The 20,427-nt window shown below is 42.2% G+C and overlaps 1 protein-coding gene across 6 annotated transcripts in view; it reads right to left on the minus strand.

Moving 5' to 3' along the window:
• The window catches only part of dazl (deleted in azoospermia-like), a 280,980-nt gene that overhangs the window by 47,560 nt on the left and 212,993 nt on the right, over positions 1–20,427 (minus strand). For 5 of the 6 annotated variants that reach the window (XM_038797816.1, XM_038797817.1, XM_038797819.1 and 2 more), the window contains one exon: positions 1,591–1,686. The exons of the other annotated variant lie outside the window; for it this stretch is intronic. In XM_038797816.1, the coding sequence (XP_038653744.1) occupies positions 1,591–1,686 (96 nt within the window). The remainder of the gene's footprint in view (positions 1–1,590; positions 1,687–20,427) is intronic. 6 annotated transcript variants of the gene reach the window in all.

Below are 20,427 nucleotides of genomic sequence, written 5' to 3' on the forward strand. Positions count from 1 at the left end.
TTAAAAATTACAGGTGAAAAAGTAATGTAGTGGAAATACTCGAATAATTTTAAGGCGCCAACACAGGCATGGTGAACCGATTGAGCTACACCATTTAAACTGGATCATAAATCCACACCTACATCCTTTTCACTGACGATTTGACATCACAACACCCTAACTCTACAGCATGCAACTGAACATAAACATACAAATTTCAGTATGAAGCTCTTAAACAAAGTTCCAGCAGAAAGGCAAAATTTCAGCTATATTTTCATCAGATTGATAACAGTTTGGAGTGTTTATGTTAAACCAGGTTCTGAGAAAACTAGTGAATTCGGACAAGATACCAAGACAGAGGTATTATCATAAAAGTGTGGCAGACAAAGTTACATTGAACAAAAGCAAATGCCACAGATGTGTGAAATCAAAAATATAAACAAAAAATGCTATAAACACCTTGGTCAGGCAGCATCTGTGGAAAGAGAAAAACAGTTAAGCTTCAGGTTGATCAAAGGTCATAAACCTGAAGCAGCAATTATTTCTCTCCACAGACGCCACCTGACGTGCAGTGCGTTTTAAAATTGCGTTTTATGTTTAATTTTACATAGAACATTCGTTACACCACACCAAGTGTGTGAACAGCTCTGGCCTCCATATTTAAAAAACGCTAGAGATATCCGAGGTGGTCTGAAACAATACTAGAGAAAGGTTATACCCATCAGTAAAGATTGAACAGGCTGGGTTCTTTTCTCTAGAAAAGCCTGTGGTGACACAGTGGTTAGCACTGCTGCCTCACAGCGGTTAGCACTGCTGCCTCACAGCGCCAGGGACCCGGGTTCATTTCCGTCCTCTGGTAACGGTGTGGAGTTTGCACGCTGTCCCAGTGTCTGCGTGGGTGCTCTGGTTTCCTCCCACAGTCCAAAGATGTGCAGGTTAGTTGGATTGGCCATGCTAAATTGCCCCTTAGGGTGGGATGACAGGAATAGGGTGGGTTTTGGGCCTAGGTAGGGTAGTCTTTCAAATGGTCGATGCAGACTAGATGGGCCAAATGGCCTCCTTCTGCACTGTAGGGATTCTATGAGAAGTCATTAAAACTAAGGAGATTTGGAGGATAAGCAAATATGAGATTTCTCGTTGTGTAGTCTAAGAAACAGGGGTCATAAGAATAAGTCACTAATAAATTCAATTAGGAACTCAGGAGAAACTTATTTGTCAGAAGTGATCAGAATGTAGAAACTGCGATCACGTGGTCTGGTTGAGTCAAATAGCATAGACGTATAGATGGAGAAGCTTGGTGAAGATAAGAGTAGAAAGATGTGCTGTTTGGGTAATAAGGCTCATGTGGAGGATAAGGGATAAACACCAGCATTGGCCAATTGTTTGATCATTTGCAGAGCTGGTGCAGACACAATGGGTTAAATGGCCTCTTCTGCACTATAACAATTCTGTGATTGGACCAAATGACCCATTTCTGTGCTGCAATTTCTTTAGAATTCCATGAAAACAGTTATGTAACTCTGTTGTTACACAAAAGTATGAGAAAAATTAAGAGTCGTTAGAAATAAATTAAAAACAATGTCTATACATCACACTGTAAATGCAACATGCCTTTACATAACCATTTGATGCTCGCCGATCGGTTCTGCGCCTATTCATTGGCAAATAAGTCCATGACTGCGTTTGCACACCACGATCAACATAGTTCTGAAAAATAAATGTTTAGAGCAAAGCACTTATTTTTGGGTGGAGTGTAAAGACAAAGAAATGTTTCCTATATTGAGGTAAAACAAGTATAAACAAGTAGCCTCTGATCCTTCCTTGATGAGGCAGTAGCTGGTGTCTTATTTTTGTAGAGAATGGACAATACGGAACAAAATCATTCCTAGCAAACAGGACAAATGATGGATTACTTGTTTAATTTAAGAGGCACTTTCCTCTCGAGTTACATGTCACTTGCATTTCCAGCGCAGCTCAGTAAAAGGTATAATTTTTTTAAAAATGGAATCATACACCATAGGAAGTTACTCCAGCCATTATGCCTATGCCAGCTTGTTGTCCAACTATCCTCACTTCCCTCTTTGCCTAAAGTTCTACAAATGTTTCTTTAAGTATATATTCAAATCTACTTGAAGCCACTTTCAAGCAGTATATTTCAGATCAGTTTGCTTAAAACAGATGGGATAACTCAGCTTTGAAATTGGGGCACTAAAGAAAGAATGCAGGTTCCTATTTTCTAAACTTTTACAAAGGTCTGGTTATACAGGAACTACAAGTTAGTGAGGATGCCAAAGCCTTGGCGAGGGTACAGATTTATTTTAAAATAAAAATTGTGTATCTCAATTCATTTTTTCCAATTAAGGGGCAATTTTTAGCGTGCCCAATCCACCTACGCTGCACATCTTTAGGTTGTGGGAGAGAAATCCACGCATGTGCAAGCTCCACACGGACAGTGACTCAGAGCCGGGATCGAACCCAAGACCTCGGCGTCGTGATGCAGCTGTGCTCACCACTGCACCACCGTGCTGCCCTGGGTGCAGAGATTTACCGGGAAGATAGAAGGGATAAAAGACAAGTGGAGAAGGTTCTCTTCAAGAGAAAGGGTTAAGGCAAGATCCAACGGAGGTATGCAAAATGGAGAGGTTTCTTCCAACTTGTTCCCTTTCCTTTGGCAAGTGAATCAGCAACCAGAGCTCATTTTAAAAATTGTTGGAAAAACAACTGGTCATGACATGCAAACCATGCAACCAATGAACACTCAGAATAGGACACAACTAATGGGCAGTCAGGACACTCGGGTGGCATCACCACAAGGGGGCATGACATAAACACTATAAAAGGGATGAGGCACTCGCACCCTGCCTCTTTCCACAGACAAGACATCTAGAGAGGTAGACAGGGTTGATCAGCAGCATCACACCTCAGCACGTGGCTTAGAGCAAGTTGGTACAGTTAGACTGAGTTATTACAGTTAGACTAGCAAAGAGTCAAACTCATTTGAGAACTGTGTTAATAGTTCAATAAACATGTTGAATTCATTTCAGAGTCTGGAGCATCCTTTAGTTAAGACTGCATCGAGTTGCAGCCTGTGTTAACCGAAGCAGCATAACACAACACAACTAGACTGAGAAAAAGCACACCGGAAAGGATGGTGGAAGCAGATTCCATGGGATCTTTCAAAATGCAAGAGGATATGCACTTAAAAGGACTAATTTGGAGTTTATTAAGGTAAACGGAACTGGAAAACAGGAATAAAGTTTGACAGCTTTAAGGGCTGGCATAGGCTGGTGGGGTCAAATATCCTCCTCCTGTGCTGCAAGATTCTATCAATCATCTATTGTAAAACGCTCTTCCACTCCCTTCTGCTTCCTTTGTCAATTACCTTAACCCAGTGTCCTCTGGGTACTCTCCTCCCAGTCCAAAGTTTCTCATTATTTACTCTACCAAATGCCTCTATTAGGTATCCCCTTAACCCGCTCTTTAAATTCCAGCTTATCTATGTTTCCTACATAACTGAAGTCTTTCATACTTTTGTACTATTAAATGTAAATCTCCTTTCTGCACCCTCTCCAAAGCGTTGGTTCTTTCCTAAAGTGAAACAACCAAAGACTGAGGGCACGATCCACCAGCTGCTTTGCGCTCTCCTGGGCCATCAAAGACCCCTGGTGGTCAGGGTCAGTGCAGGGTAACCTCCTGGAACGCAGGCACCTTGGCACTTCATGGTTCCCAGATGGCACTGTCAAGCTGGCACTGTCTGGGTGCAGGTAAAAGGGTGCCCAGGTGGCGGCCATACCCATGAAAGGAGGGTGGCGGTTTGAAGGGTGGGGATGTGCAGGGCAAGGAAGTAGGGGCCTCTAGGAGGTTGGGGGAGGGGGGGCTGAAGAGGGGACCCAATAGCGGGGTGTCGGGTAGTGCCCAAGGGTGGGGGTGTGGGGCCCCACAAGCTCGCTTACAGATTGGGACACCCTTTTAAATGCCGACCGTATCTCGGAGTTCAGCTCCCCAGTGAGGAGCTCTACCAGGGCCCAAAAAAGTGACTAAGAGTCTTTGAATAGTGGTGGGGAACCCGCCGGCAGACCTGGCAGGAAACCCCTGAAAAACCCACCACAAATATTTTGGTGGAGAATCGCGCCCTGACACAATATTCTTATGCAATAATTTGTTAAGACTTGCACCATGTGCATCTATTTATAGGGTCCAGTATGCTTTAACAACTTTCTCAACTTGTCCAGAGACTTCAAAAGGTTTGTATGTCTGTCCCTGAAAACCCTTTGTATCACCCCCTCTATTTGTTCCAAATTGCATAACTTCACACTTAACATTAAATTTCAACTATGTGCCTGTCCAGTTTTCAACCATCTTTCTTACTGTTAACTACATGTCCAAACTTTGTATCAACTGCAAACTTTGAAATTGCGCCCCTATACCCACGTGGGTTTAATGTAGATAATGTAGACATTTGGATGCTATGTATATTTTAATCGTGTCTTGCTTTTGTTAGCTATGCTGCCATTGCCACTAATTACATGGGTTCATGGTCATTATGTTGAACTTAATACATTCTGAAATTCCATAAATATGATGCACTACCTGAAAAATCACCCCTTTCTATTCTTTCATTTAATTACTTATTCAATTTTGTATGTGTTGCCTAATTTGTAAATGCATTAACTTGAAGGGTGAGGTTTATTAGGAACAAAAGGAAATTTCTCAAATGGGAAAGGGCCTGACCGAGTTCTTTACATTTGTCTTTGCTAAAGAAAACGCTGTCAATGCCACTGTAAAAGTTGTTGGTGGGAAATTGGGTAGGATACAAATGGAGAGTTTTTAAAAACGGTTTTGGCTAAGATTAGATGCATCCTAGGTTCCTGCAGAAGTACTCCTTCAGTGGGATTTCTAACAAAATACCTACTCATCTTGCAACCCCTTATTTCCAACCCTGCCTCATGAAGTTTTCCATTCCTGACACTGTCCTGGCAAGCTTCATCTGTATCCTTTGAGGCCTTTTGTATCTTTCCTCAAGCGTGATATCCTGAATTGTCCATCATACTCTAGCTGAGGCTTAATCAGAAGTTTATAAAGTTTGAGCATGAACTCTCTGCTTTATATTCTATACCTCTATTTATAAAACCAAGTAACTATTAAAAATATCTCATCAACTTGCCCTGCCACCTTTAAGAATTTGGGTATATGGACACAAAGGTGCTGCCGCCAATCTACACGCTTCAAAATCAAGCTAATATACTATTTCCAAAATCTTTCCAAAGTGCATCATTTCACACTCTGCACTGAACTCCCATCTGCCATGCTTCTACCCAGTGCACTATCCTATGTCATTCAAAGTCAACATCTACCACATTGCCAAGTTTTGTATCATCTACAAACTTTATAATTCTGTTCCCATATCATTCTCCAGGTCCTTTATCAAAGAATAATGGACCCAAAACAGATCCTGGATGGAATATCATTGCAAACTACCTCCGACTTGAAAAAACAATCACCAATTCAACTCCCAGCTGCCTTTCAGAGCCAATTCAATATCTAGACCACAACTTCCACCTCAATAACAGGCCTTCTATTTGGCACTTGGCCAAATACCTTCCAGAAGTCAGATGAATGTCAGAATCTGGTTTCCAATAATCTTCCAAATCACGGGCGGCACAGTGGTTAACACGGTTGCTTCACAGCGCCAGAGTCTCGGGCTCGATTCCGGTTTGGGTCACTGACTGTGCAGAGTCAGCACGTTCTCCCCGTGTCTGCGTGGGTTTCCTCCGGGTGCTCCAGTTTCCTCCCACAAGTCCCGAAAGACTTACTTGTTAGGCGAATTGGACATTTTGAATTCTCCCTCTGTGTACCCAAACAAGCGCCAGAGTGTGGCGACTAGGGGCTTCTCACAGTAACTTCATTGCAGTGTTAATGTAAGCCTACTTGTGACAATAAGAAATATTATTGTTATTACGTTTGGCAGACTAGGTATCCCATTCCCCTTCTCACAATAGAATTAACAACCTTCCAGTCATATAATTTACAGTATACAAGGTGGTCATTTGGCCCCTTTGTGTTCATATCAGCTCTCTGCAAGAACCCAGCCAATCCCATTCACCTGCCCCTTTTCCTTAACTCTGCAATTTTTCTCTTTTCTCTTTAGGTGCTTATATAATTCAGTCCAGAAAACCTCAATTGCATCTACTTCCACCATGCTCTCAGATAATGCATTCTAGATCCTAACCGTTCACTTGTGTGTAAAGTGAGTTTTCCTCATGTTCCCTATTGTTCTTTACCCAATCACCTCAAGTGGCCTCTGGTCCCTTACCCTTCTACCAATGGGATTATTCCCCGCTGTCCCCATTCCACACAATCTACTCGGTCTAGGCTCTTAAAAGATTTTAAGAAGTAAAAGTGGAGATTTTACTTCGCTAAAATAGCTCCAACTTTTCCGCATCACTGATGTCCTGTATCTCTGGAACCGTTGCTTGCAAACCTTTCCTGCACATTTTCTAAAACCTTCATAAAATACAGTGCCCAGAATTGGATTCAATTCTCCAGCTGTCAAACCCCAGAGTTTTATCAAATTTTCTTGCTTTTGTACTCTATGCCTCTAGTCCATGATCCTTACTGTCTTTTGAACCATTGTCTAGACTTGTCCTGTCACCTCTGACAATTTGTGCACATGCACCTCCAAGTTTTGTTCCGACACCCCTTCTGAATTGTAGTTTAGTTTGGTCCACCAACACAAACCCGGTATCCACTGAAGATTGGAAATTGGACAATGCCTCTGCTATCTTCACCATTCCTTTTTCCACCCTCAGTAATGCTAATCTTTTTCATACATCTTCATTAACCTGTCCAAAATTTCCCTATTTTGCATATCATCCGCTCATTCTGTAATAAAGATGCATATTACTCAATTAAAACTTCATCCAGGGGCGGCAATTGGTGCAGTGGTTAGCACTGGGACTGCGGCACTGAGGACCCAGGTTCAAATTCCGGCCCTGGGTCACTGTCCGTGTGGAGTTTGCACATGCTCCCCATGTCTGCGTGGGTTTCACCCTCCCCGACCCAAAGATGTGCAGGTCAGGTGAATTGGCCACGCTAAATTGACCCTTAATTGTAAAAAAATAATTGGGTACTCTAATTTATTTTTTAAAACTTCATCCACGACTTTACATGAAGATATCTCTTTGAAGTCCTTATTCACCCAACCATTTCCGTTTATATCTAGAAAATGTTTTAGGTTTGATTCAATGCTGCCTGCCAATCTTCTGTTCTAACTTCATTACCTGCTCTGTGAACTTTTACCATTCCTTGCTGTGTGTTCCATAATCTTCCTGGTTATTAATCAAATAGTTTTCTTCTTTCCAAGTTTGTAGAAAGATTTTCTCAATGCTCCAAGATCTTTTCCCCACTCGTCGCACCTCATTTCCTTTCTACTCTATTGTGAACCAGGCATAGTTTCATTTTAATCCCACTTTCTTTAGTCACAAAGAACACTCCCAATTTTGGGAAACGTTTGCCCCTCATAACAATGTATATAGTTTCTATGAGCTATGCCACCGTGTCTCCTATTTACTATTTTATCTGCTAACCTTGATTTCTATTCTACCTGGGCCACATCTCTTTTCAAATTACTGAAATTAACTTTGTTCCTTATCTTGCTCCACAAGTACGCTAAACCTAATGATATCATGACCAGTTTCCCAAACGCTCTCCCATTAAAAAAAGTTCCACTTGCATAGAATCAGATCCAGCACGGCTTCCGACCTTATTGCGTCAGAAAAACATTTATCATCCAAAATGCTCTCCTGACCCTCATGCTGCTAATATTGGACTTTCTCAAGAAATCCATCACGCTGAATTTAAGAGAATAGAAGGAAAATAACTCCTTTTGTTGTCACCACCTAAGCTGAAATTGCAAGTACAACATTCATTGAATGCTTGGCAGGTGGGTCTGAAACTCAAAGTCCCATTAAAGTTCAAGGACCTTCTGAAAAAGAATCACTCCACCCACCACCAACCTCATTTATCTCCTTTCCTGAGAAAAATCAATCACTTGACAATCATCTTATACAGAGTGACGTAGTCCTTTGCTAGTGCACGTCTATTGAAAAAACAAAGTCATCACAGCTACTGCTGGCATAGAAATCATCAAAAGCAGGGAAGGGTCAGTTTAGGGCATTCTGCAATCTTGGCTAAGATCCAGAGTCAAAGATTTTCTTGATGTGGTGCCATACAAGCATTTCCTTGGTTACAATCTGGACAGGGGCTAGATCAGTAGTGGACAACCTGTGGCCAGGGTTCTGAGTGTGGTAATCGAGGCATTTTGTTGACTGCTGTCCACACTTCAAACTTGCCACATGCTGCTGGTTTCCATCCACATAGCTGTTCTTACCAGTTAAATAATGCACACAAAGCAAGGGCACATGAAGTGAGGTGCGTGCTGATTGTACACAACATTGACTTGAGAGCAGTGTGCTCCCTCTATATCCAATCAAATGTAAATATTTCTTTACTTGGAAGGTGACGACAGTTCTTTTTAAGGGGGAATTTAGTGTGGCTAATCCACCTACGGTGCACATTTTTGGGTTGTGGGGGTGAGACCCACGCAGACACTGAGAGAATGCGAAAACTCTACAGGCAGTGACCTGGGGCCAGGATCAAACCTGGGTCCTCATCACCGTGAGGCAGCAAAGCTAACTACTGTGCCACCGTGTCTCCCTAGTTGATGACAGTTCTATTAGTATACGATCAAATTTTTTCTATAAAGTTACGACTTTTCAACGTGTATTAAACGCATTCAATCTTATTTAAGGGTCACAATTGGTGAACATGCCCGATTTCAATCTTGCAGCCCACTGAGATGAAGGAGGGCGACTCATGCGACCAACTCACTAGCCTAGGTTGTCTATCACTGTGCTAGATAGATGACAAGTGTAGCTGTTTGTTCAGCAACGTGTTATAATAATGGCAAATAAATTATCCAGACTTGTCTGTCTGGTCACCAGGGCCAATATCAGTTCAGAGACATGAGCTAATATTGGAGAAGTAGTAGTCAGGCCTTCAATTCCCACCACCTGGTCCATGACATTTTATCTCCCATAGAATGTGATAGAGTTCTGTAACAAGACTGCAAAATAAAGTCTTGGGACGCAAATGGATGAACTGAATTCAGTGGTTTCCCTTGCCAGGGTGAATCAAATTAAGAGGCAACAATCGCAGAATCACCAAATTCTTACAGCACAGAAGGCCGCTATGGCCTGTTGTGTCTGCACGAGCTCTGAATGAACAATGCCATTCCTTTGCCTTCATCCCATAACTCCGCACATCCTTCATTTCCAGATCATCAAATTCCATTTTGAATGTCTCCATTGAACAGGCATCAACCACACTCAGGCAATAACCATGAGTGGGAGCGGCTTCTCATTATCCACTCTGTCCAGAGCACTCGTGATTTTGACTCCTCTACCAAATTTCTTCTCAGCCATTTCTTCAAGTAAAAAGTCCCAACTTCTCCAAGCTATCGTAACTAATATTCCTCATCCCTGGAATCACGCTGCACACTCTCCAATGTCTTCACATCCTTTCCAAACCCAGAACCCGATGCAATACTCCAGCTACAGCACCCAAACTAGGATCTTATACATGTTCAACATAATACTCCTACTAATAAAGCCTGGAATAATGTACGTTTTATTGACCGCTCTAAAACAGTCCTGTCACCTTCATAATTATGCCTTTCATTTTATATTGTCTCCGTATTTTTTCCATCAAAATTAATCTTTTTTTAAAAAATAATTTTTATTAAGGTTTTCATAAACATAAAACAACAAGAAAACCGTATTAACAACAACAAAAAGAAAAAACACAATAACCCCCAAACCCCCCTCAGTAACTACAAAAAGAAGAAATAGATAAAACACCCGGCATATTCAATAAACACATATACACATTTCTCCCTTCCCCCCGCAACCCCCCCCCCCCCCCCTCCGGGTTGCTGCTGCTGCCAGCCTATTTTCCTACCGTTCTGCCAGGAAGTCAGGGAAAGGCTGCCACCGCCTAAAGAACCCTTGTACTGATCCCCTCAGGGCAAATTTCACCCTCTCCAATTTGATGAACCCCGCCATATCATTGATCCAGGCCTCCACGCTTGGGGGCAAAATTAATCATTTTACACTACAGCAGTGAACTTCATCATCTGCCAACTGTCCACTCCAAATTTTGGATCACCTGGAAATTTTGAAATTGTGACCTGTGCACCAAGGCCTAGGTCATGAATATATATCAGGAAGATCAAATGTCCCAATATTGACCTCTGGGGAACACCACAACAAGTCTTCCTCTAGCCTGAAAAACATCCATTAACCACCACACTTTCCTGTCAGAGCCAATTTTATTTCAGGTGCTATAACTGGGCTCAAGTCTGCTGTGGGCACTGTATCAAATGCCTTTTAGAAGTCAATGTACATCACAACAGCATTAACTTTTTTTTAAAAAAAAATCCCTTTCATGTTAGTTAACTATGATCTGCCCTTATATGTGATTTCTTTAATTATCCTGCATTTGTCCATGCATCTATTAATTTTGACCTGAATTATTACTTCTGCAAGTTCTCCCACAATTGAGGTTACAATGACTGACGTGTAGTTCCTGGCCTAATTCTTGCACCTGTTTCGGGAAAATTATGGCCAGTGCCTCTACAATTTTCACTCATTTTGCTCAGTATCCCTTGGATGCACCTCATCTGGTCCCAGTGCTTTATCAAATTTAAGCACAGTCTATCTAATACTGCTCATCAATTTTAAATCCTTCCAGAGTATTAATTACCACCTATGTGGCTTAGGTAACATCTTCCTTTGTAAAAACAGATTCAAAGTATTTACTTAATACCCAAGTTATTCCCTCTGCCTCCCATTCTTGTTTTTATTCTTCCAAGGATGCAGGCATCGCTAGCTAGTTCATAATTTATAGCCCATCCCCGGCTGCTTGAGGTGGTAGTGGTGAGCCACCATCTTGAGCCATTACAGTCCATATGGTGCAGCTACACCCAGTGTTGTTAGGAAGGGAGTGCCAGAATTTTGACCCCGTAATAGTAAAGGAACGGTGAAATGATTCCAAGTCAGGATACTACTTGGCTTTAAGTGGGACGTCCAGGTAGTGGCGTTCCCATGCATCTTTAGCCTTTGTCCGTCCAAATGGTACAGGTCAGGGATTTGGAAGCCACTATTAAAAGAAGCCTTTGACAGTTCCGGAGATTCTGAGAAGCACAAGTTTTAGTGAGGAGCTGAAGGAAATTAGTATTAGTAAAGAAATGGTTTTGGGGAAATTAATGGGATTTAAGGCGGATAAATCTCCAGGGATTGATAATCTGCAACCCAGAGTACTTGAGGAAGTGGCCCTAGAAATAGTAGGTTCATTAGTGGTCATTTTCCAAAACTGGATTGATTCCTACAGATTGAACGGTAGCAAACAGCGAGCCTAACAAAGGTAGTAGGGAAGTTGCAGGAGTCCATTATTAAGGATTTCATAGCACAGCACTTGGAAAGCAGTGGTGTACTCAGACAAAGTTAGCATGGATTTACAAAAGGAAAATCATGCTTGACAAATCTAATAGAATTTGAAGATGTAACTAGTAATGTTGACCAGGGAGAACCGGACAATTTGGTTTATTTAGACTTTCATAAGGCTTTTGACACAGTCTCCCTCACATAACAGATTAATATGTGAAGTTAAAGTGCATGGGATTACTGATAGTGTCTTGAGATGGATAAAAAGGTGGTTAGCAGTCAGGAAGCAAAACATTGGAATAAATGGGTCTTTTTCCAATTGGCAGTGGCCAGTGGGGTATCACAAGAATCTGTACTAGGATCCCAACTGTTCACATTATATATTAATGATCTGTACAAGGGAACTAAATGTATTATCACCTAACTTGCAAATGATAAAGTTGGGTGAGTGGGTGAGCTGTGAGGAGGATGCAGAGATGCTTTGGACAGGCACATGTGGATAAATGTGAGGTTCTGCTTCGGTAGCAAAAATAGGAAGGCAGATTATTTGAATGGGTAAATTGAGAAAGTTGGATACTCAGCGAGATCTTGGTGTCCTTGTGTATCAGTCGCTGAATAAGCGCGCATTTACAGATAGTAAAGGTTTCTACAAATATAGAAAACAAAAAAAGAGTGGATAAGGTAAATATTGGTCCTTTAGAGGATGAGAAGGGAGATTTGATAATGGGAGATGAGCAAATGGCCAAGGAACTGGAGGTTTTTTGGGTCGGTCTTCACAGTGGAAGACACAAATAACAAACCAGTGACTGATAGAAATGAGGCTATGACAGGTGAGGACCTTGAGAGGATTGTTATCACTAAGGAGGTAGTGATGGGCAAGCTAATGGGGCTAAAGGTAGACAAGTCTCCTGGCCCTGATGGAATGCATTCCAGGGTACTAAAAGAGATGGCTAGGGAAATTGCAAATGCACTCGTGATAATTTACCAAAATTCACTAGACTCTGGGGTGGTCCCGGCGGATTGGAAATTAGCAAACGTGACACCGCTGTTTAAAAAAGGAGATAGGCAGAAAGCGGGTAATTATAGGCCAGTTCGCTCAACTTCGGTAGTAGGGAAGATGCTGGGATCTATCATCAAGGAAGAAATAGCGAGGCATCTGGATGGAAATTGTCCCATTGGGCAGACGCAGCATGGGTTCATAAAGGGCAGGTCGTGCCTAACTAATTTAGTGGAATTTTTTGAGGACATTACCAGTGCAGTAGACAACGGGGTGCCAATGGATGTGGTATATCTGGATTTCCAGAAAGCTTTTGACAAGGTGCCACAAAAGGTTGCTGCGTAAGATAAAGATGCATGGCGTTAAGGACTAAAGGAGTAGCATGGATAGAGGATTGGTTAATTAATAAAAAGCAAAAAGCGTGGAGATTAATGGGTGTTTCTCTGGTTGGCAATCAGTAGCTACTGGTGTCCCTCAGGGTTCAGTGTTGGGCCTGCAATTGTTCACAATTTACATAGATGATTTGGAATTGGGGACCAAGTGCAATGTGTTCCAAGTTTGCAGATGACACCAAGATGAGTGGTAAAGCAAAAAGTGCAGAGGATACTGGAAGTCTGCAGAGGGATTTAGATAATTTAAGTGAATGGGCTAGGGTCTGGCAGACGGAACACAATGTTGACAAATGTGAGGTTATCCATTTTGGTAGGAGCAACAACAAAAGGGATTATTATTTAAATGATAAAATATTAAAGCATTCCGCTGTGCAGAGGGGCCTGGGTGTCCTAGTGCATAAGTCGCAAAATGTTGGTTTACAGGTGCAACAGGTGGTTAAGAAGGCAAATGGAATTATGTCCTTCATTGCTTGAGGGATGGAGTTTAAGATTAGTAAGGTTATGCTGCACCTGTATAAAGGTGTTAGTGAGGCCACACCTGGAGTATTTTGTTCAGTTTTTGGTCTCCTCACCTGAGAAAGGACATATTGGCGCTGGAGGGTGTGCAGAGGAGATTCACGAAATTAATCCCAGAGTTGAGGGGGTTGGATTACGAGGAGAGGTTGAGCAGACTGGGACTGTACTTGTTGGAATTTAGAAGGATGCAGTGGGATCTTATAGAAACATAAAATTATGAAGGGAATAAAACGGTATGTTGGCCTTCATAGCAAGAGGATTCGAGTATTTTACTGTTTTACTGTAATTGTATAGGGCATTGGTGAGGTCACACCTGGAGTGTGCAGTTTTGGTATCCTTATCTGAGGAAGGATGTTCTTGCTATGGAGTGAGTACAGCAAAGGTTTACCAGGCTAATTCCTGCGATGGCAAGATGGTCATATGAGGCGAGACTACGTTGGTTAGGATTATATTCATTAGAGATTAATTCTAACAGGATAATAATAATAATCTTTATTATTGTCACAAGTAGGCTTATATTAACACTGCAATGAAGTTACTGTGAAAATCCCCTAGTCACCACAGTCCGGCACCTGTTCGGATACCCAGAGGAAGAATGCAGATGTCCAATTCACCCAACAACCTAAATTACCTAACAAACACAACTTTCGGGACTTGTGGGAGGAAACAGGAGCACTCTGAGTAAACCCACGCAGACATAGCGAGAACGTGTAGGCTCCACGCAGACAGTGACCCAAGCAGGAATCGAACTCAGGACCCTGGTGCTGTGAAACAACAGTGCTAACCACTGTGCTAACATACCATCCTAGACAGGGTAGATCAGAAAGAATGTCCCCGGTGGTAGGGGAGTCCAGACTTAAGGGTCATAGCTTGAGGATAAGGGGTAAACATTTTAGGACTGAGGCGAGGAGAAATGTCTTCACCCAGGGTGGTGAATCTGTGGAATTTGCTACCACGGAAAGTAGTTGAGGCCAAAACGTTGTATAATTTCAAGAAGGAATTAGTTATAGCTCTAGGGGCTAAAGGGATATGGGAACGGGGGGTGGGGGGGAAAGAAGAAGAGGTGGGAACCAGGTACTTAACTTCATGGTCAGCCATGATGTTAATGAATGGCGGTGCAGGATTGAAGGGCTGAATGGCCTCCTCCTGCTTCTATTTTCTACGAGTTGCAGAAATGCATTTTGTTTATGGTACACTGCTGCCATTGTGCTCTTTGAGTCATCGGACTAGAAACGTTAGCTCTTTTCTCTCCCTACAGATGCTGCCAGGCCTGCTGAGATGTTCCAGCATTTTCCTCTTTCGTTTCAGATTCCAGCATCCGCAGTAATTTGCTTTTATTTATATAGAAGAAATAAGGTAATAGTTTAAGTGGGTTTAATTTAATGTTTCTGTGTCTGGAAGGGTAAAACCTATAGATTTATGCTGGACAAGATGTAAGATGTACAAATGGTGTGAGGGTTGGTTTCAATTCCAACTGCGATTCTATTGTGCCTGGAGGGGCTAAGGCATGTTGAGCAAATAAACCAGCAATGGTTACTTAGCAATTGGAGCCTTGTAAGGTAGCAAAGTTTTCAAGTTTTATTTGAGCTAATTTGATGGCAATTGGAAATAGGTAGTGAGAGAAGGCAGCTAGCTCCCTCAGCTCTGCTAGAAGCAATTGGTTAACAGGGAACATTTTTTCTCTCAACCTGGCTAGAAGAAAATCCATGCTATGGAGTAATGGTTAAGAAAACAGATGCCGTAAACGTAATGTCCAGCTAGTTAAGGATACTAGAGAAATGAAGAAAAGTTTCAGAAGTCTGGAGTCAACGAACAGAGGAAACTGGGAACCAGAACAGATTACTGTTCAGAAAAGTGAGAGTTGAAAAGGCATTGGATTGTGAGAGGCCAGAAAGATTGCAGTAGTACTAAGGTTTGTAGAAAAAAAACACTACAGTTTGGGAGACATTATTTGAAATAATTGTGGAAATCGGTGGCTTGACGTTAAGTTTTTGTAAAAGCAAGCTTTTAAGACAAAGCAAATCTGAAGGGAGAGGTCTAAAACCCGAAAGCGAATCCTTGATGGAAGCAGCAGAGGGAAAGCATAATTTAAAAGATTTAAAAGTGTGGGTTTTCAAAATAGAATTTGAAATCACTCGTGTGGAAGCCAAAGTTCAATGAGACAAGGTGGGTCATGGATAAGAATCAGTTTGGTGGGTTTTGTGGAGAAATCCAGACATTCACTGGAGGGGTGAATCTTATCACAGGTCATTTTGTGTGCTTCAAAGGGTCTTAAATGAGACCGTTCTAGTGTAAAATGTGCTTTGTATTCAGTGTTAATCCTAAAACCAGTGTGTAATTGGTAAGGGAGCAAAGAGTATTGTTTTATAGAAAAAAGTAAAAAAGTTACGTCTTTTGAACTGGGATTCCATTCTGGAATCTTCCAAACTAGTTAATCATCAATATTCATTCCCTCTGGCACCTGTTCAGATCCAAGTTGAAGATGGCGGATGGGATGTCAAGTGGGTTGCTTTATCCAAGATAGTGTTGAGCTTCTCAAATGTTGTTGGAGTTGCACTTGTCCAGGCAGGTGTATTCAATCACACTCCTGACTTGTGCCTTGTGGATGGTGGACAAGCTTTGCGGAGTCAAAGGGAATTGCCCACTGCAAAATTCTGAGCCTCGGAACAAAAAGTTGGGATTCTCTTTTATGTTAGCCGAAAGTCTATTTTCATACTCTTTTCACCCCCCCCCCCCTCCCCCCCTTTTGCATTTCCCACTTCTCCTCACGCCTTCTTTAGTTCTGCATTATATTATCCCATCTTTGATCTGACATTTGTCATGGCATACTTTTGCCATGTTATGATCCTGGACAAGACCCCCAAATGTTTGGTGTGGGTGTGAAGGGATGGTAGCTAAGATATATAGGAAAACACATTGTGAAGAGGAGGTTGTAGATGGATATAGATCGGTTGAGAAAGTGGACAAAAATCTTGCAGGTGAAGTATAATATGGGGAAAATGTGAAGTTGTTTGCTTTGGCAGGGAGAATAACAAAACGGAGTAGAAAGTGGAAAATGTCTGCGCCTTCAAAATTCCAAGGTGCAGAGGGATCTAGGTGTTCTAGTGCATGAGTCACAAAAGTTAATATGCAGGCATAGCAAGTAATCAAGACTAATGGAATACTACCCTTTATTATGAGAGGAATTGAACATCAACGAAAGGATATTAATTTGCTTCAGTTATGCAGGGTATTGGTGAGCCCACATATTGATTAGTACGTGCAGTTTTAGTCTTCTTATTTAAGGAAGGCTATAAATGCTTTGGATGAGGTCTCCTTATTTAAGGAAGGATACAAATGCTTTGGATGCAGTTCAAAGGCAGCTTACTGGATTGATACCTGGAATGAGCATGCAGTCTTATGGGAAAGATTAGAAAGACTGGGCTTCTTTCCACTGGAGTTTAGAAGAGAGAGAAGTAACTTGATTGAAGTATACAAGATCCTGAATGGTCATGACAAGGTGAACATGGCAATGTTCCCTCGTGTGGGTGATTCCAGAACTAGGGGCATGGATTTAAAATTGGGGATCACTCTTTTAGGACAGAGATGAGAAGAATTTCTTTCACTCAAGGTTGTGTAACTTTAGAACACTGCCTCAGAAGGCAGTGGAGGCAAGGTCATGGAATATGATACAGCAGAGGTGGTTCTTCTTAAGCAAGGCAACCAAAGGTTATTGGGGTAGATGGGAATGTAGAATTTGAAACACCCAGCCATGATCTTATCAAATGGCAGAGCAAGCTCAAGAGGCCGAATGGCCAGCATCTGCTCCTGTTTCATATGTTTGCATATTCCAGTAAAGGACGGTTACTTTTTATTTAAAGTAGACAAAGCCTGAGATTTAAGACATTTGCTAAAAAAGTAAAGCCACAAGATTACATGGGTCTTGCACAAAAAAATCTTACAAGGTCAGAATGATGAATTTACAATTTCCATCTCAACACCCAGGGTTAATATGAGGTACAAGTGAATTAATAGGCAAACTGATCAAACATACCCACACTGTTCCATAAATGACAGCAACCCAGACAGATTTTTCAACACACCCACACCAGTAAACTTACTAGTCAACCAACCAATCATACAAACTCTGTCTCTCTCACAAGGCATTCCAGTCTTAATTTTTGCAGATCTCACCTTGGAATTCTCTCCAAAAGTAGTTCCAATTCAAATGATTCACCTGCAGGGTCTCAATCGAGTCTCCTGCAACTGTTTTCTTGGGTTCCTATGTCTGCACTCCTGTACCAATTCACAAGCACAACTTCAACTCTTTTGCCACACTGAGCACAATTCTACCTTTACCCCAACAGCAGCATGGAATCACTGGCTGCTTTCGCCCAGCGGGCTTCTCCTAAGCCCCATCATTTAGTTTGCCAACCTCAGCCCTTTTTCTGCTTGGAACCTTTCTCAGCCCCTCTTTTTAACTGGGACCTCACGCTGTCCCTTGTCGAGGGCCTCTTGTCTCCTCTTTGTCTGCGGCTCTTCTTTTGACTTCTCCCTGTACCCTACCTATTATGGTCCTATTATGGTCACTTGACCCAATCTTCACAGTTTCTTTCTCTTTCTTTCAGGCAGGCACACTGCAGTCAGCATGGCCAAATCTTTTAACTGCTGGAGGAAAAATCCGTAACAGAGCATGCACAGCCAGACATGTTCTTGCACACCGAGCATGAGCTAAAACTTACTGTGTGCTTGGAATCATAGTCCTTAGCCACCACCTGATAAGTTAGCATTTCTTACGATTCCCACCTCCGTTTCTTTGTCATCCAGGGAGCTCTGGATTTGCTTATCCTACCTTCCAGTTTAAGGAATATACCTTGACCTACTTCTTTTTGAAGCTAACTCATTGCTCAGTACAATTTTTCCTGCCAACCATGGTTTGCTATCAGTCCAGATGATTTTTTACCCCTTTGAAGTTGGCTTAGATTGTTCTTAGTCTTTATTTTTGCTCTAGGTTCCATTTAACTTTTTTGACAGCCAACCTAAATCTTATGATACAATGATCACTGTCCCATACATGTTATCCTTGATAGTGACCCATTAGCCCATTTGATTCCCACAAACTAGGTCCAACAATCTCACCTTGCTGGACTGGAAACATACTGATGGATAAAATTTTCATGAGCACACTCTAGGACCTCTTGCCCCTTTTCTGCTTTTTATAGAATCAATTTTCCAAATATAGACTGTAACTGCAAAGTCCCCCATTATAATATTCTAGAATTCTTACACTTCCATGTAATTTCCTCAAATTTGTTCCTCTACATCTTTTTCACTCGTTTGTTTCCTTTATGCTACACTAAGCAATGTAATTGTACCTTTTTTGTTACTTAGCTCTAGCATAATAGATTTTTAAAAACCCTCTGGGGCAGTCTCTCTCCAACCCCGAAATGCCCTCCTGAATCAATCCCACCTTTTCCTCCACATCTTTCCTGAACATCTTGTATCCAAGAATATTTAACACCTATTCCTGGCCTGATTTGAGGCAGGTCTCTGTTACAGCCACATCATATTTCCACATTTCAATCTGGTTAATAACTCTCCAATGTTATTAACCACACACTCCACGCATTCATATGCATGCACATTAACCCTGCTTTAGACTGGTTTCGCCTTTACTCTAATCCGCCTAATAATTTACAATTTCTAAATCTAATTATCTATCTCTCCCAGTATGTGCGTCTCTCTTCAATTCAATCCACTTCAATTCGCATACCGCTGCAACTGGTCCACATCAGACGCCATTTCCCTGGCCCTACACTCATCCCTGGAGCATCTCGAAAACAAGGACTCCTACATCAGACTCCTATTAATTGACTACAGCTCCGCCTTCAACACCATAATCCCAGCCAAGCTCATATCAAAGCTCCAAAACCTAGGACTTGGCTCTCCACTCTGCAACTGGATCCTCGATTTTCTGACCAACAGACCACAATCAGTAAGAATGAACACCAACACCTCCTCCACAATAGTCCTCAATACCGGGGCCCGGCAAGGCTGCGTACTTAGCCCCCTAATCTACTCCCTGTACGCACACGACTGCGTGGCAAAACTTGGTTCCAACTCCATCTACAAGTTTGCTGACGATACGACCATAGTGGGCCGGATCTCGAATGACGACGAGTCAGAGTACAGGAGGGAGATGGAGAACCTAGTGGAGTGGTGCAACGACAACAATCTCTCCCTCAATGCCGGCAAAACTAAAGTGCTGGTCATTGACTTCAGGAAGCAAAGTACTGTACACACCCGTCAGCATCAACGGAGCCGAGGTGGAGATGGTTAGCAGTTTCAAATTCCTAGGGATGCACATCACCAAAAATCTGTCCTGGTCCACTCACGTCGACGCTATCACCGAGAAAGCACAACAGCGCTATACTTCCTCAGGAAACTAAGGAAATTCGGCATGAACACATTAACCCGTACCAACTTTTACAGATGCACCATAGAAAGCATCCTATCGGGCTGCATCACAGCCTGGTATGGCAACTGCTTGGCCCAGGACCGCAAGAAACTTCAGAGAGTTGTGAATACCGCCCAGTCCATCACAAGAAACTGCCTCTCATCCATTGACTATCTACACCTCCCGCTGCCTGGGGAAAGCGGGCAGCATAATCAAAGATCCCTCCCACCTGGCTTACTCACTCTTCCACTTCTTCCATCGGGCAGGTGATACAGAAGCCTGAGAACACGCACGAACAGACTCAAATACAGCTTCTTCCCCACTGTCACCAGACTCCTAAATGACCCTCTTATTGACTGACCTCATTAACACTACACCCCTGTATACTTCATCCGATGCCAATGCTTATGTAATTACATTGTGTATCTCGTGTTGCCCTATTATGTATTTTCTTTTATTCACTTTTCTTCCTATGTGCTTAATGATCTGTTGAGCTGCTCGCAGAAAAATACTTTTCACCGTACCTCGGTACACGTGACAATAAACAAATCCAATCCAATCCAATCTCCCAGTATGTGCCTCTGTATTCCAACTGGTCCCCACACA

The sequence above is a fragment of the Scyliorhinus canicula genome, chromosome 5 (assembly GCF_902713615.1).
Source record: "Scyliorhinus canicula chromosome 5, sScyCan1.1, whole genome shotgun sequence".
NCBI classification, from domain to species: Eukaryota; Metazoa; Chordata; class Chondrichthyes; order Carcharhiniformes; family Scyliorhinidae; genus Scyliorhinus; species Scyliorhinus canicula.